Genomic DNA, 16,323 nt, shown 5'->3' with positions numbered 1-16,323 from the left:
CCACCGCGCTGCAGGACCCCCCAAACAGGGGAACCGCAGCCCCCCCCGGGGGCAGATGATGGGCTCCCGGCCGCCCGCTGCGCTGGCAGAGCCCGCGGGGTGCCGGCACGCTGGGGCGCGCAGCCGGGTGCTCGCCTGGGGGCAGTTGGGTGGCTGCGGGTGCAGGGGCCAGGGGGACGTGTGCTGAGCTGCTGCCAGGTCTCAGCGTGCAGCATCGCCAACGTCTCCAGGGACATTCCCTGCTCCTGGTTGGTTGTAGCTGCAGATTGCTGGCACAGGGTCCTCCAGGAGGCTGCAGTGACCGCAGCATCCAGCACCGGCCGTGCCACAGCCCCCAGAGGCTCTGCCAGAGAGGATGAAGGCCAGGGCCGGGCCGGTGTGCTGAGAGGTCACCAGAGAGACCCTCACCGCCTGCTCCCTATGGTCACCCCACCGGGAAGCTTTGGCTGCTCCATCCCCTCCTGTCACAATCTCAGCTCCCCACTGCAGTGCTTTGCATGGGATGAAGGGGCCACAACCACGGGCATCGGTGGCCTTGGGGACACCCAGCAGAGACACCCTGCCAAGCTGCCAGCCTCCAAGGAAGCCCAAAAACCTGTGGGGCTCCCAGCAGCATGGGGCAGACCCCCCCCCACCCCGGGATGCCAGGGCAGGGCTTCTGTGTGCTGCCGGGAAGCCTGGAGAGCCGGCGCCTGTCCCGGCTTGTCCCAGACCACCCAAAATCCTTCGGGAAGGAGGCGCCTGACTCATGGCCATGTTTTGGAAGCTGAAATCTCCCGCTCATCGGCAGGAGCTGACGTCGCTGCTGCAGCCCGTGCCCGCGGGCTCGGCGCGAGGCCATGCGCCAGCGCTCCGGGCGCCAAAGCCCGAGGATGACGAGCTGCCCCAGGGAGGAAGGCGCTGCGGCAGGCTCAGAGGAACCCAGGCCACACACACCACCATGTGCTGCGGGCGCCGGCGCCAGGGGAAGTCCTGGGCAGACTTTTGGCAGCGCCTTTACACCCATCCCCAAAAGCAGATGCGGCATCGCTGAGCTGGGCGGGTAGAGAGGAGCTGCGGGAGAGCCCCTACCCCAGGGTGAGATGCTGCTGCCTGGTCAGGCTTCAGCTCAGCTCTGGGGTGCTGGGTTCAAACGTGCCTTCAGCCTGCGCTGGATCCTGTGCGATGCTCAGCATCGGACCACAGGAAGGGCTGAGGGTGCTGGGTGCTGGCCAGGAGCGAAGGTCTCATTCTCCCTCCACAGTGCCTCAGTTTGGAACCCCCACCCCAGCCTGGGGGCTGCATCGTGCTGTCCCCCAGCACAGGGGATGCAGCTCCCGTTGAGCTGCTGGTGCCAAGCCACTGGCTGCTGCCCGGGCTCCCGCCGTGGGGAAGCGCCGCACATCAGGACCCAATTACGAGCAGGAATTGTTTTGTGAAATACCAAACCCTCACGGCACGGCCTGATATTGGGAACAGATTTATCTGCCTGGCTGGTTGCTCTTCCCTTTCCTCCCACTGCAGGGAACGGCCTCGGCCGGGCTGGAAACATCCTGAGGTGAAGCCAAGCAGGAGCAGGGGGCTCTCGACCATCCCCATCCCTCGATCCCCACTAAAGGGGTGCACAGTGATGCTGCAGCAGCGCAGCCCCGGGGGATGCAGCCACCACCTCCTGCAGCCACAGAACCCGCTGAACAGAACTGGACCCACAGCACCGTTTATTCTGGGTTTTAATGATAATCCAAATTGTAACACAGCTGTAAAATGCCCCTAACACTGCCGAGTAGGAAATGGGGGTGTTCCCAGAGCGTCTGCTGCAGGAATCGGAACGCAACCATACAAAAATAGAAAATATGGTACTTTTTTTTATATATATATAAAATATATATATGATATTTATATAAAGGCAATAGCTTTTCAGTGTCAGAGATGAGATGTTATTTACACAGGTGACAACACGCAACTTGAGAGAAGTAGTAAAAATAAATACAGAGGGTGTTGACAGAGCAGTCAACAGAGCAGGGGGTGTCCGGGGGGATGCCAGGCAGGGCCACCATCCCCTCCTGTCCCCCTCTGCCAAGCCATGCTCCCCACGGCCACCCCACAGCAGCTCTGCAGTGGGGCTGGGAGCTGAGCACTGTCCTGGGAGGGATGGAAGGAGGGATGAAGAGGGCTCTGGGCAGACGGGAGCCGGGTGATGGGCTGTGGGTGAGGGCACTGCAGTGGTGGGGAGCTCAAGGGGACAGTCGTGCCCGCCAGTCAGGGCTGCCATGGCCCATGGTGGGCAGTGCTGCATGGCCACCATCGCACCAGCATCACCTCCAGTGATGGGAGGGAGCCTGGGCTGGAGGGGACCAGGAAAACTTCAACTTCAACTAAAACCTTAGGAGGAAATTACATACACATATATATATACACACGTATATATATGTATATAAATACATATTGACCCATCTCCAATCCTCTGCAGCACCGTGCTGCCCTTCCTGCCACTGGCAGCTGGGGAAGGCGAAAGCACAGATTCCCTCTGGACCTCAAGGTCCCGGCCAGGAACGTCAGCACAGTACTGCGAATTCCATCCAAAAATAAATAGGCCCAGGGCTGGCGGCCAAGGACACGAGGGGGGGGCTCAATGCACGGCAGCACCGACACCCCCACAGGCACCGGAGCATCCCCAAGGTGGCTCGGAATTGCTCCGGGAGCCCCCTGCCCTGCTCCCCTGCGACTGCATAACATACACAGGTATAAATAAAGGAAGGTTTTATCTTAATAAATATCAGGTATATGGTTTGTACAATATACACATAATGCCCCTGTCTCCTGGGTCCGGCCTCGTGGCGAGGGAGGATTCACACGTAGTTCTCTTCCACGTTGTCCGTCTCCGGGGAGAATTTGGCCGCAGCTGGAAACGGAGCAGGAGAAGGGGAGAAGCGGTGATGGAGGTGCTGGGGTGGGGGGGGTCTGAGCCCGCTGCCTACCCACCACCCGGACCCCCACTCACCCGAGCAGCTCCCGTAGTGGCGCACGCCGATGGAGCGGCCGCGGTGGCAAGTGGCCCGCCGGAGGTGGCACGCTGAGGGGTAGGTGATGTTGTTGTTGCCGCAGAGGGCATGGTCCAGGCTGGTGGGCTCGGGGCAAGGCGCCGTCCGGCACATCACGCAGTGGGCGCTGCCCGTCTGGTCCACCACGCACGTGTGGGTGCCGGGGCACACCACGCTGGAGCAGGACTCTGCGGGGAAGCACACGCTGAGCTGGGGGGAGCCAGGGAGGGACAAAGTCCTCCTGAGGCTCCTCCGACCATGGGCATCATCCCAGGGAGACCCAGGCAGCTCGAGCCCAGTCCTGCCTTTATCCATCAAGGGCTGGAGCCAGGGATGGAGGGTCCCATGCACCCTCATCACCACCTCTCCAGAGGACAGGAGCTGATGATGGGGTGCGAGGGATTGTGTGGCCCCGCAGCCCTTGAAAGCGGTTCCATCCAGAGCCGAGATCTGGCTGCAGAGCCGAGCACATGGTGCCGAGCCCATTGGGACCTGGCTGGGGCGAGCAGCCCCACGCAGGTGCCTTGGCAGCAGGAGCAGCAGGGCTGGCAGCACTGTGAGCAGGGAAGGGTCACACTGGACCCTGCACGGAGCTCAAGGCTTGCGTAGCCCCCATTCCGCAGCAAACCCCAGGGTCTGCTCAGCATCCCAGCCCAGCACAGCCCCATGGCCATGGTGGGGCCTGCAGTGCTCCGTGGATACCGTGAACACTTCCCAATGCCGTCCCTCCGCCTTCCTGCCTTTCCCTGCCGGATTGGAAGGAGATTTGGCATCTGCAACTCCCAGCTCGCAACTCACATTTCTTGCCCCATATTTCCCTGCGCAGGCCAGAGCTTGACAGGCAAAAGCATTTCAGAGAGGAGGGCTGGCAAAAATAATCATAATAATTCTGACAGTTCTTGGCAGGGCAGGGAGGATTGCTGCTCGCTTTAACAAAAGAACAAAAAACGGGGCTTGATGTTTGTAAGTGACATTTTACGGACTGTTATTCCTCAGCCCGTGGCGAGGTTAAACCTCCCGTCGCACCGATGGGCTGTGACAGCATCACACGTCCCACCAGGGTGGCAGGGCCAGCTCAGAGCGCAGCGAGGGTGATGCTGACAGATGGAAACATCAGCAGTGTCCCCTCACTGGGAGAGATCCCCATGTCCCACAGGCAGAGCTCTGCACCAGGACAGAGTTTCCCTCTCTGGGCATGGCCAAGCACTGGGTACAGACCCTGTGCTCTGCTGGTGGAACAACCAGCCTTGGGGCGAGGGGAGCAGCCAGTGCTCAGGGTAGGACACAGCAGAGAGAATGGGGAGACCCAGCTTCCCAGTGGGAGAGGGAAGGATGTGCCCGGACATGTCTCCACAACACAGCGGGGGGACCCTTCCTCTGCACCAAAGCAGCTTGTGGTACACGCGCCCACACTGCCATTGACCTCCTCCCATGCAGGCGCAGCTTGGAGCTGGGAAGAATGGGAAGCACAGGGAACAGGGACAGGATGGGGACGGGACAAAGCAGGGACAAGGGGCCCGACCAGACCTACTTTTGCATTTGCCCTGGTACATGACTTCGAGGTCGGGGTGGTCCCTGCACTTGGCCGTCAGCAGGTCGCACTCGTCGCGGTAGGTGTAGCCGTCAGAGCCGCAGACCTGCAGCTTGCGGGGCAGGCTGGAGCAGTCGGGGGCACAGGCGCACTGGGGACGCCCGTGCTTCATCTTGCAGACCTTGTCGGGGCCGCACACCACCCCCTCGCAGCTCTCTGGGGACAGAGGGGAGCAGCACGTGAGGATGCGGCACCAGCACCCGGGAAGGATCCGTCCTGCCCAACCTCCCACAGGGCGAGAACCCCAGGGATGGGGCCCCGCATCAGCCCTCTCGGGGCCCCCAAATCCCTCCCGGGGTCACAACACGCACGCCGAGGCTGAGCAGCATCTGGATCTGCTCAGCTCCAAGGAGCAGGTCGTTGGCGGGAGCTCCGCGCGCTCATCCAGCCGGAGCCTGGCGCTCCGCTCCGCACCAGCTCCTCGCTTCCATGTGCTGAGTTTTTTTGGAAGGAGACATTTCATTTTCTTGTGCAATGGAAAAAATCTCTCTGTGTGCAAGGCCCCAGCTCCTCCAGAAGGATCTGGGCTTCTCAAGTTGTCTGGGCGATCAGGAACGCCGCTGCCATCAGACAATACCCAGCCCTGTTTCGCTCTGCGCCTCCGTGACTTGAACACAAGAGCGGGATCCCCAGACAGGCGGCCGCTTTGTCCCCCGGGTCACCTCCCGGCCAGCTCGGGGGCCGGGTTCAGGGGGTCCCAGGGCTGTGCCCACGCCGGCAGGGATGGAGAGGGGCCCATCCAGGGTGCTGGTGCCTCCATAGGGAGAGGCAAAGGGCTCAGCACCTAGACCAAGGCAGGGATGGGGACTCTGGAAACCCCTTGCCCTGCACACAACCCAAAGGGACCCTTTGGCTGCTGAGGTCCCCAGGTCACAAGCAATGATGGGAGTTGGGGGTGCGGGGACCCATCAGCACCCACACAAAGGCCAGGCAGGACCGACAAACTTCCTGAGATGGGGATTCATCCCCAAGCAGGAAGGACTCCCGCAGACAGGGTGTGTGTGGGAGCTGTTGGGAGGTACAGAGGGGGATTTCCCTGCAGGAGATGGGTCACTTTGGGAGACAGCGGAGAGGAGGAGGAGGAGGAGGAAGGGGAAATTCCCCATCTGCTTGGCCCTGCGCTCCCCAGGGGAAATTCCCTGGTGGGAGACAGTTTCCCAACTTGTTCCCTGATTTCCATAGCTGGGGCCGATCCAAGGGAAGGGGAGAGGGACAGGCTGAGCCCTGGCAGCATCTCTGCTGAAAGCTGTAGGGACAAGACCCCAGGACAGAGGGGCCTGGCCCCGTGCCCCAGCACTGCTGGAGCAAGCGGGACCCTGGTCACCCTCTGTGCCGGGAAAGCTGCTGCCGGCACAGCGGGATCCGACCGTCAGCACAGGAGGGAGGCAGCTGGAGCATCCATCCCTGACCTCGACCCCGGCTCCTGGAGCGGGGGACACCGTGTCCCCAGCAGCTGGAGCCAGGAATTCCGCCTTCCAACCAGAGACCCATTGCAGAGCCCCCGGGACCCTTCCCGCAGGGCCCTGCTGCTGGCGCAGGGCTGGTGGCTGCAGCCCACTGTATCCTGGAGTAACCTCTCCCAGCCCCACGAGCCCGGGGAGCAGGAGCACAGCTCGGCTCATCCGCCCTTTTCCAAGGCCTCCGGTGGGGAGCAGCACCAGCTCCATCTGGATGGGGCGCTCGGGAGGGTGGGGAGATGTGGTGTACGTGCCGGCCAGGCTCTCCGGTGCTTCCAAAGCTCCTGCTCCCAGACCCCGGTGATCCCCAGGAGCTGCAGCCCCTCTCCATGTCCCTCTACCCCGGCACAGGGGGGACCGTGCCCCATGACCAGCGCCTGGAGAGGGTCCCAGTGCTCCCAGCACCTACCAACCTGATCCCACTCAGCCTATGGCAGGCACAGGGCACAGCCCCGAGCCAGGACCGGGCTGAGGAGCAGCCGGGGGTGCGGAGGAGCTGGAAGAAGCGGTTTCATTAAGAACCCTTTTTCTTCCCCCCTCCTTTAAGCAAATAACAACATGACCTTCCAAAGACCTGCTCCTGCCTCCTGCGGTCAGCAGGTCCTCGAGCGTGTTCTCACACGGCCACGCAGTTGCGACTGGGGGATCCGTGCCTCTGGCGCACGCCAAAACATCTGGCGGGGCTGGAACTCACAGCTGGAGAGTTTCCACTGCTGGAACTGCCCGTTACATAAAGCCGTTCCACACACACACGCGCTGGGAGCAGGAAGGGGGAGCGGAGGGGAAGAAATAGAGCTTTTTTTTCCCCTTACAAATAAACCTTATGAAGGTTCCCTCCGAACAGCCCTGGCAGGGACAGGGGTGGGAGGCTCCCGCCACAATGAGTTAACCTGGGACCCGGCAGCCTCAGCTCAGCTCCTTGACTCATTGCCCCACAGCCAAGAGCCAGGTCACACATCCCACTCCAGAGAGAGCAACAAAACTACACACAAAATGAGAGCTGCTGGGGGATAGAGGCTGTCCAGGGAGCCCTGGCCCCATGGCAGCACCCATCCCACAGCAGGAGCAGTGGTCCCTGGAGGAGGGCACTGGGGCAGCCCAGCCCCATTGCTGCTGCTTCACCCAGAGCATCCCCCCCCCCACCCCGGCAGAGCTCAGCCCCACTCACCTTTGCATGGGTGGCAGGTCACCAGCCCCAGGAAGCCCAGCAGGCTGATCTTGTTGCCTGGGTAGGTGTAGTTAGACCAGGCGACGTCCACGTTGCCATTGGCACAGCATTCCTCCCACGTCACGCCCGTCTTCAGGATCATGGTGCACTTGGCCTCCTTCCCCTGCTGCAGCCAGCAGATCCCACCTGCAGACAGGGCAGAGGGTGAGGGGTCCCCGCTGTGCCAGGCTGGCTCCGTGCTGGCTCCCATCTCTCCTGGTCCCCATAGACCCTGGCACAGTGTGGCAGCACCATGCCTGCACTGATACCCCACTGCCTGTGCTCCTGGCTCCCAACACAGCACCGGGACTGCAGGGACACCCCATTTATCTCAGCACTCCAGGTGATGCTCTGGGAGATGCCCAGGGCCAGGGTCTGGGCTTGCAGCTTGCCCCCTTGCCCTGCCCTCCCTGCAGTGGGGATGCTCCAGCCCCAGAGCAGGGCCAGTGGGTGCCCGTACTGTGAGGGCTGGATCCCCCCACATGCACCACTGGCCCCACAGCAGGATGGAGCATCAACACCCACAGCCTCTGCAAGCGGCATCCGAGGCACCGGCTGGAGAACAGGGCACTTGACACAGCCCTTGGGCTGGGGCCAGCCCAGCGGCATGGGATCGCTCTGAGTCAAAAGCCTGTTTGTTCCTTCACCCCACGGACCCAGCAGTTAGAGGTTTTTGTTGTGAGTGATTCCTCTGCGATTTCCGCCTCTGCAAACCAGCCTCTTCTGATGCTTATTTGGGTTCCTGCTCTCATTAGCTGCAGTCTGAGGTTTGTTCAACGGCTGAAGATGGGAGGGAGGGAAGGAAGGGGGAAGGGACAGATCCTGCCCGTGCCAGGCTGCAGTTACTCCCCGCAAAGCAGAGTCTGCATCCACCTTGGGACTGCTGACCCCCTGCTCCCTCCCATGCGCCCCATTGTGGTTCAGCCAAAAGCACGTGGGGGTCCCAGCCAGCACCAGCACCATGGGGCAGCCATGGATGGAGCAAACCCTTGGGCTGCAGAACCGGTGGCCTGGGCACCTCTGGAAGTATCTGCCAGGTCAACACACCTCTGCCATCAGTGGATTTGTCTCATCACTCATGTCAGTTTTCGCCCACAATACCCGTGGCTCCAGCTCCCCCATGGTCCAAGCTCCTCGGGAGCCACATCCTGGCTCTGGACCCTGCTTGCCCCATGCACACGGGCACAGCCACACACAGAGCGATCCCACCCGCACTGGGACGGCTCCACGCACCCCTGGTCTGTGAGGTGCACCCACCATCTCCTGCGCCACACTGGGGAGCAGGGACACCAACAAGGGACATTCCCTGGGCAGGGGGATGGAGCCACCCTCCCTGCAATGGAGCAAGGTGGACATGGGATGTGAAGATGGAAACTCGAGTGTTGCTGTGGGAGAGCTGACACTGGCAGCAGTGGCCACAGCTCCACTGGGATGAGCTGTGGGATCCCTGGAGCGGGGTCCAGGACAGCCTGGGCACCAGGATGGAACGGCTCCCGCAAAGCCCGGAAAGCTGGAAGCACCGTCAGCTGAACCGGGAGGGGTTCGAGCTGCAAACTCCACACCCAGATCGTGCACCAGCCGCTGTTCCCGGTGGGCCTGGGGCGAGGGACCCCCGCCCGGGGGCTCAGCGAGGGCTTCCAGGGCCGGCCACGGGGTTGTGCCCATCATCACCCCATCCCGGGGCACAGCGTGGGGCGTGATGCCGGGGTCCGGCACCACGGGACGGGACGTGGCAGCGGGACCCCCGGGGCACCCTCCGGGACCAGGCGGGTGGAGGGACAGCGCGGACCGGAGCCACCGGGTGGCACCACCGGGGATCGGCCGCTCCCGCTGCTCCGCCAGCGCCCAGCACCCACCCGAGCGCCTCCCGGTAAAACGGGTTTCTACCGCCAAGAGCCCAGCCCGGGGCGGCGGCGGCGGCACCCGGAGGGGGCGCAGCCCGGTAACGGCGCCGGGACCCCGGACCGGGCCGTCCCTGCCCCGAGCACCTGCCGGCGCGGCGGGGAGCGGCGGCACCGACGGCTCGGGGCGGCGGGCGGGGCGGGCGGCCCCGGTGGGAGCGGCTGCTCCGGTGCCCCCCACGGCCCCCCCCACCTCGGGGCGGCACTTACCGTGCGCGGCGGCGGCGGCGGCGGGGGGGCTGCAGAGGGCGAGCAGGCAGAGCGCCAGCCGCAGCGGCATGGCCGGGCTGGGGCGGCGGGACCGGGACCGGGACCGGGCCGGGACGCTCCGGCGACCTGTTGCCTGTGAGGCGGCGGCGGGGCCGGCGGCGTTATAAAGCGGCGGGGCGGCGTGAATCACCGGGCGGGGCGGCGGCGGCGGCGGGGGGGCCGCAGCCGGGGGCGGGGGTAAGTGCGGAGGGGGGGGCGCGGGGATGGGGGTGCCACCGGGGGTCTGCTCGTCACTGGCTGCGGGTGCCCGGTGGGTCGGGGTGTCGGTTGGGGGGGGGTCAGGGTGAGGATGTGTCCGTGTGTCCCCCGACACCCCACTGCTGGACCGCACTGAGCTGGAAATGGGGAGGGGAAGGTTTGGGGGTGCCCCCCCGTGATCGGTGCAGCCGGGGCCTGGGTGCTGCCCTCTTGTCCCTCCCGCACCCACACATCCTCGAGTGAACCCTCTGTCTGGCTCCTCCACCCTCCTCCTCCTCGCCGCAGCAGCCCCGTCTGGCAGTGGAGTTACTGGAAGGTCTGTGTCATGTGGCTCCTTTCATCTCTGCTCCCCAAACCCCACAACCCGACATCACCCACAGCGAGCCAGGAGGGAAACTGAGGCAGCGCTGGACCCCACAGTCTCGAGCCCTGCGAGGTGGGCAGGGGAAGGAGAAGAGCTGGGGGGACGTATCCCTCACATCACACACTGTCACCGTGCTCCCCACACATTCCCATCGCTACTAGTGCCCCCATCCAGGAGCCCAGGGGCCTTCTCCATCCCCGTGCAGTGTGTCTGCTGCCGGCCGTGCAGCTCAGGAGTGTTTTACCCTTTGCACTGGCCTCAGCTGAGGTCATGTTTTCAGCTCCAGGCTCTTTCAGGAGAGGGGCCCTGGCCGGAGGGCTCCGGGGACCTTGCACCACCCCTGCAGCCCAGCAGCAGCCTCCTCACTCCCAGCTGGTGCCGGTACAGCGTGAGAGGCTCGGTTTGGTGTGGGATGGGGCTGGATGCAGCTTTGGTCCGGTGAGACACACAGCAGCCCTGTCTCGTGGCCAGGGGAGAGCTGGGTGCGATGCCAGCATCAGGCTGCTCCTCCGCCGAGGTGGATCTTCTCCCATCTTCTCCTCACGCAGCCCTTTGCACCCCAGGGACGGGATGGGAATGCCACCACCATCCCCAGGTGGCATTGGTGGAAACCACAGGGCTTCAGTGAAGAGCCCTCGGGCCCTGTGGTGCCCGTGGGGCAGGGAGCCACGGGCAAGGCTCTGCTGTCCTGGGTGAAGGACGGAGCCTCTGCAGGCTCCTGGCATGCTGCTGGCCCTGGGCTGGGCAGTGCTGCTCCCTCCCGTGTCCCCATCCCTGCTCGTGGTCGGCATGACCCCTGGATCGCTTCGGGTTGTCCATGTAAGGGCAGAGGGCTGTGGAGCCAGACCTCGGCGCTGGATGTCAATGGGTGGTGATGCGCTCGCTCACATGCTCCCGGATGCACGAGGAGCTTGTGGAGGCCAGGCAGGGATTTTCCCTGGCTGCAAGTGGGGTTGCACAACCAGCGGCTGCTCTGGCAGGGAAGGGGTCGGACCTCGCTCCAGAGCCGCATCTGGAAGGGAGCAGCCGGGCTCTGCTGCGCCTGACGTGGGGCAGGAGGAGCCTGGGAGGGAGCGGGTCGGGCTCCTTCCGTAACTCTGCAATGCCTGGCAAAGCCTCGCTGATGCTCGGGAGCTCGGAGCCCTGCTCCTGGCAAAACCACACCGGGGGCTCCGCTCAACCCCCTGCCCCGGCCCCGCAGCCCTTGGGAAGCGCCGTGGGGCCGGGAAGCGACGGGCCCACGGTCATGCCTCAAGCGGAGGCCAAGACTGGTTCTCAGGCAAAGTTGGGAGCGCGATTCCCGCAAACCCCGGGGTGCTGCTGCCGCCTTCCTGCTCCCCTCTGCTCCCACAGCGGGAGCTGAGCCCCAGCAGCACCCATGGAGCGAGGGGGGCGAGGAGTCAGGCTGGGAATCATGGAGAAACCAGCCCTGCCGCCGGAGCACCCCGGGAATCAAAGGAGCCCAAAGGCCGGGCAGGGGGTGGCGGGAGGAGCCGGAGCAGGGACAAAGGAGCTCTTTGCAGCCGCAGTGAATGGCAGCCTCACATCTGACCTTTCCGTCTGGGTGCTGCATTGTGCTGGGGCAGGATCGGGCTGAGGTTCAAGAGCCAGCCATCCTCCCCCCACCCTGCCCGCCGAGAACCCGGCTGCTTCATTCTCCTCCCGAGCTGCCGGGCTCCTTTAAGGAGGGAATCTCGCCTCTCCCATCAGTTCAGGCTAATTAAACTCTGCTAAACCAATTAGAGCTGCAATTTGCAAGAAGACATTCAATTGAGAAGCGTTTCTCACAGAGCCCAGGGTCAGGGCACAGGCACAAGAGCAGAGGTTTCGTGCGGAGCCGCTGGCGGGCGCTGGGCAGGTCTCTGGGTGTCTCTTTGGTCGCTGGCAGCTCTGAGCCTGGGGCTGGGTTTTCTCCTTACGGGTGAAGCAGGGAGATGCTCACGAGTGGCAGGATCCACACCTCGGTGGCCCGGCCGCCGCGCTCCACCCCAGCGCTGACACGCAGCTTCGCCCCGCGCCCCGAGGCAGCAGCGTCACCGCTCCGTGCCTCAGTTTCCCCATCTGCTGCGGAGAGATAATGCTCCTCCGCTTGATCCTGCACTATCTCACAGGAAGGGTGCAGGGATTAGTTAGCTAATGTTTGCAAAGAGCTTTGAAGATGAAAAGCCGTGAACAAATGCCAAGAAATGCTGAGCTGGATTCTCCTCGCCGAGTAATCGTTTCATGTTCCTGGGACACTTCCACTTGTGCAGATGAAGGAGGGCAGGGCGGGAGAGCTTGCATGTGGGGAGGGCCAGGGGGTGGGAGGCTCCCACATCTTCCCAAGACCTGCCCCTCCAAATCTGATCACCCGGCCTGCGTGACTCCCGAGCAAACCCGGATCCCTCCTGCCAAAGCCTCCCCAGCATCCGCCTGCACCCGGGCTGAGGAGCGGGACTTGCGAGGTGGCTTCTGCTCCCCGGCCCCTTATGCAGATCATGGAATCCCAGACTGGTTTGAGTTGGAAGGGACCTTAAACCTCAACCAGCTCCAACCCCCTGCCACAGGCAGGGACACCTTCCACTAGAGCAGGTTGCTCCAAGCCCCTGTGTCCAACCTGGCCTTGAACACTGCCAGGGATGGGGCAGCCACAGCTTCTCTGGGCACCCTGTGCCAGCGCCTCAGCACCCTCACAGGGAAGAGCTTCTGCCTAAGAACTCATCTCAATCTCCCCTCTGGCAGGTTAAAGCCATTCCCCTTGTCCTGTCCCTACAAGCCCTTGTCCAAAGCCCCTCTCCAGGTTTCTTGTAGCCCCTTTAGGCACTGGAGCTGCTCTAAGGTCTCCCCTTCAGGAGCCTTCTCTTCTCCAGGTTGTACCAGCCCAGTGGAGACTGGGAAGGCTGGGATGCAGCAAAGCAGCAGCCGGAGCCAGGAGGCAGCAGGGACATCCCATCCCATCCTGTCCCATCCCACCCTGTCCTATCCCATTCCACAGACTCTGCTGCCTGGCCCAGGAGAAGGAACCAGCGGTCACACAGCACATTTCCCCCGCAGTGGAAGCACAGATGTCTCTTGTCCATGGCCAGCAGCCGGTTTCCATCTCTCCTGGCTGCGCACACGCAGATTTCCAGCCGCCTTCCCGAGCTCCTCATAGAACCAGCTTGTTGCCCACGTGGCTGGTGGAGCCTCGCGGGGGGAGACCCCAACCACCAGCACAAGCCGTGGTCACCAGCCAGGGTCCAGCCCCGCTGTGCTGCTGCCACTGCACCAGGAGCTTCCACCTCCTGTTCAAGCAGGGAACACCTTCACAAGGACGATGATGCAGGAAAACCACACGTGTACACGCATGTCAAAACCACCCAGGTACACGCATGTCAAAACCACCCGTGTACATACATGCAGGGGGAACAGCAGCAGAGCACCTCCATCCTCCAGGAAGCCACGAGGACAACACTGTGAGTAAACTGGGTCCTTCACCCTGTGGAGGTACAAGATGACGATGCTCCCAGCATCACCCGTAGGGAAGCTGCAGCAGGAATCATGTCATGCCTGGCCACCCTCCCGGCTCAGCCGTGCTTCCCGTGCCCGTCCCGCCGGGTCTCGGTGCTGTCGTGACACGGTTCCGTGAGTAACTTTCACGGGCACGGCGTGTAAACAAGGCATGAGTCAGCGGCCGTGCGGTTTCCCAGTGGAAACGTTTCCTGCGCTGCAGAGCAAGGACCAAACGGAGCCTCGAGGGAAGTGCAATGAACCCGCGTGGGGCTGAACCACGTCCACGAAGTTGGTGGAACCTCCCGGGTCATTGAAGCCTCCGGCCCCTCGGGGAGGCTGCGGGGAGCTGCTGCTGGAGGAGCGGCACCAGGAAAGGCAGCGGATGCTCCATGGATCGTGGGCTGGGTGCTGGTTATCCGGATGGGACAGACGGGCCACCCTAAGGGCATTGCTTCCACCTTTCACTACGAGCTGAGTTAACAGCAGCCACTGGCTGGGGCATCCCGGCCCCACCAGCCTGGGGCAGGAGCCTGGTCCCCAGCTCTCAGCAGCCCAAGGTTTGGCCAGCAATGGGAAAAACCACCACAGGGCATATCCCCCCATGGACCCCCCCCATGCACCCCACAGCCCTCATCAGCCGAGGAGCTTGATTGCTTCCATAGTCCAGGCTTGCAGCTAGTAGAAAACACAGAACATGTTTTTCGCATTAAAATTTCCCTTGAAAAACAATGGTTTAAATCAAGCATAAGAAAAGCAAAGAATCCAGAAAGAAAGAAAACAAAAAAGAAAAAAGGGAAATTTTTGGTGGAGCCTGAAAGCAGCTCCTCCGAGACCCTGAACTTCCCCCCGGGGTGGGCTCTAAGAGATACGGGCTCTATAAGATACAGGCGCTATATGATATGGGCATTACACCTCCACGCTGCTTCCCTGCCTCCGTGGCTTCCAGCTCCTTCCTGCTGGTGACATCCCAGATCCAGGGAGTCAGAGGCATGCAGGGAGCTGGCAGGGGCCCTCACACCACCAGCATCCCTCCCTTCGGCCTCACAGCCCGTCGGTGCCGGGGCTGCTCGCAGGTTATCAGGAGGTGCCGGATGAGTGCTGGGGCGGGATCCAGGATCCGGACCCACAGCCGGAGGGGCAAGGCTGGGGAAGACGAGGTGGGGGATGTAAATCTCTTGATGTGATCTGTCTGTTGAGTGAATTCAAAGGGAGACCGATTCAAATGCGCCGTGACATGACTGGCTCGGGGCTGGCAGACAATCCCTGCAGTGTTTGTAACAAATCTCGCCGCTTTCCTTTGAGTGGCCTCCAATTTATTAATTAAAATAGGCAATTATATCTAATGTGGGGTGGAGGGGAGCGGGGAGACCAGCTGCACCAGTTATTCTCACTTGGCAGGAACCGTGCTGGAAAGCTGCTCGAGCTCCAGGAGGTTCTTGTGCTCTCAAGCCTCAAGGCAGAGCTTGGGACGGATCCCGCCTGGCACAGCCGGGCCTGGAAAACCAGGCAGCGAGTGGGCTGGAGCTACAGTGACCGCTTTATTTAAGAGCGGAGGGCCCAGAGGGCAAGACCTTGTAGGAAATGACTTGCCCGAGTCACCGGCAAGTTGGCAGCAGAGATGGAATCTGTGCCCAAAGTCACTGGCTCCCCCAGCCCCATGAGCACGTCCTGTCGTGTCACCATCCATCCCTCCATGCTCAGTGAGAGGAAACACAACGAGCCAGAGACCCTTCAGCACAGCACCACAGCAGGGAACACCATCGGCCACATGCTGGTGCGATGCCGCGACTCCGGGCTGTATCCCAGTGTCAATCCATCAGGATTGACCCAGAGCGCTCGGTGCTCCCTGCAGGACACACTGCCATGGGGCTGGTGATGGGCTCCCCTGCTCTGTGCTGGGAGCTGGACCCTGGTGCGGTGCCATGGGGCTGGTCTGGCACTTGGGGCACGTGCATGCACCAACACAGACCCGTGCCGCAGCCCGCGGCTGCCCCTCGCCAGCGCCTGGCACGGGGGCACTGCATTAAGTAACGTCTCGGGCCGTGAGCTCGTCGCCAACACCCACAGCGATGCGAGGGGCAGCACCGGGCGCTACGGGAACGGGCCTTGACAAACCTCCACCGCAGCCACATGGGCTGCCGGGAGCGCGCCGTGCCCCGGGGCTGGCGGGCACCACGGCGCAGGGCACCCGGTGCTCCCCTCCTCCTGACACCGGCCTGGCCCGGAGCAGCACTGAGGGTGTTTGGGCTTCCCTGCCAATCCCTATGGCAGGGGGACCTCAGCCCTACACCCAAACACCCACAGGTTCTGTGGCAGAGAGCAGAGCACCCATGGGTGTCTGTGAGCCCTGGTCAGGGATCACAGAGGGGCATGTGTCCCCCTCCACAGTGTAGCCCAGTGGGATCTTGATTCGAGACATTTCTCCCACCCCATCCCATAGGGAAACAACAGACCCAGGGTGTTTTTCACTCCCCTTGGCCAAAACCCTCTCTCTTTCCCTTTGGTTCTCCTGGAGCAGGCTCTGCCCAAGGATGAATCGATACCAGTCCAGGAGGTGTCACCCCTTCGTCAGTGCTCTCGGATGAGGGTGCAGTTCACTTCTCTCTGCAGCACCGTGGGAAAGCCTCCCTGGCCGCTGCCCTCCCAGCGTGACTCAAATGTGCTCCCAACCAGCCCCAGCACCCTCGGGGGCAGCGGGAGGGGACCAAAGACCTGGCTCCCGGGGTGTGCAGCCCCCCAAGAGCGATGGCAGAGATGGGATTGCAGCGGGGCCAAAGGCTGGGCATGGGGCTGCGTGGGGGCAGCGGGAATATCCAGCCCTGACAATGGGCTCTCCCGTGGGGT

At 62.9% G+C, this 16,323-nt stretch overlaps 1 protein-coding gene across 1 annotated transcript; it reads right to left on the bottom strand.

The window, feature by feature from the left end:
* Positions 1–1,692: 1,692 nt before the first annotated feature.
* Positions 1,693–9,534, bottom strand: FSTL3 (follistatin like 3). Its single transcript, XM_030509081.1, has 5 exons — positions 9,387–9,534; positions 7,237–7,422; positions 4,552–4,767; positions 2,981–3,208; positions 1,693–2,881 (listed from the first exon to the last, which is right to left on the bottom strand). Exons 1-5 carry the CDS (start codon positions 9,454–9,456, stop codon positions 2,829–2,831), a joined length of 753 nt encoding a protein of 250 aa, XP_030364941.1. The 5' UTR covers positions 9,457–9,534; the 3' UTR covers positions 1,693–2,828.
* Positions 9,535–16,323: the final 6,789 nt, after the last annotated feature.

The sequence above is a fragment of the Strigops habroptila genome, chromosome 20 (assembly GCF_004027225.2).
Source record: "Strigops habroptila isolate Jane chromosome 20, bStrHab1.2.pri, whole genome shotgun sequence".
NCBI classification, from domain to species: Eukaryota; Metazoa; Chordata; class Aves; order Psittaciformes; family Psittacidae; genus Strigops; species Strigops habroptila.
The sequence above is the reverse complement of the archived record's forward strand: the minus strand, read 5'-3'. Positions and strand labels throughout refer to the sequence as shown.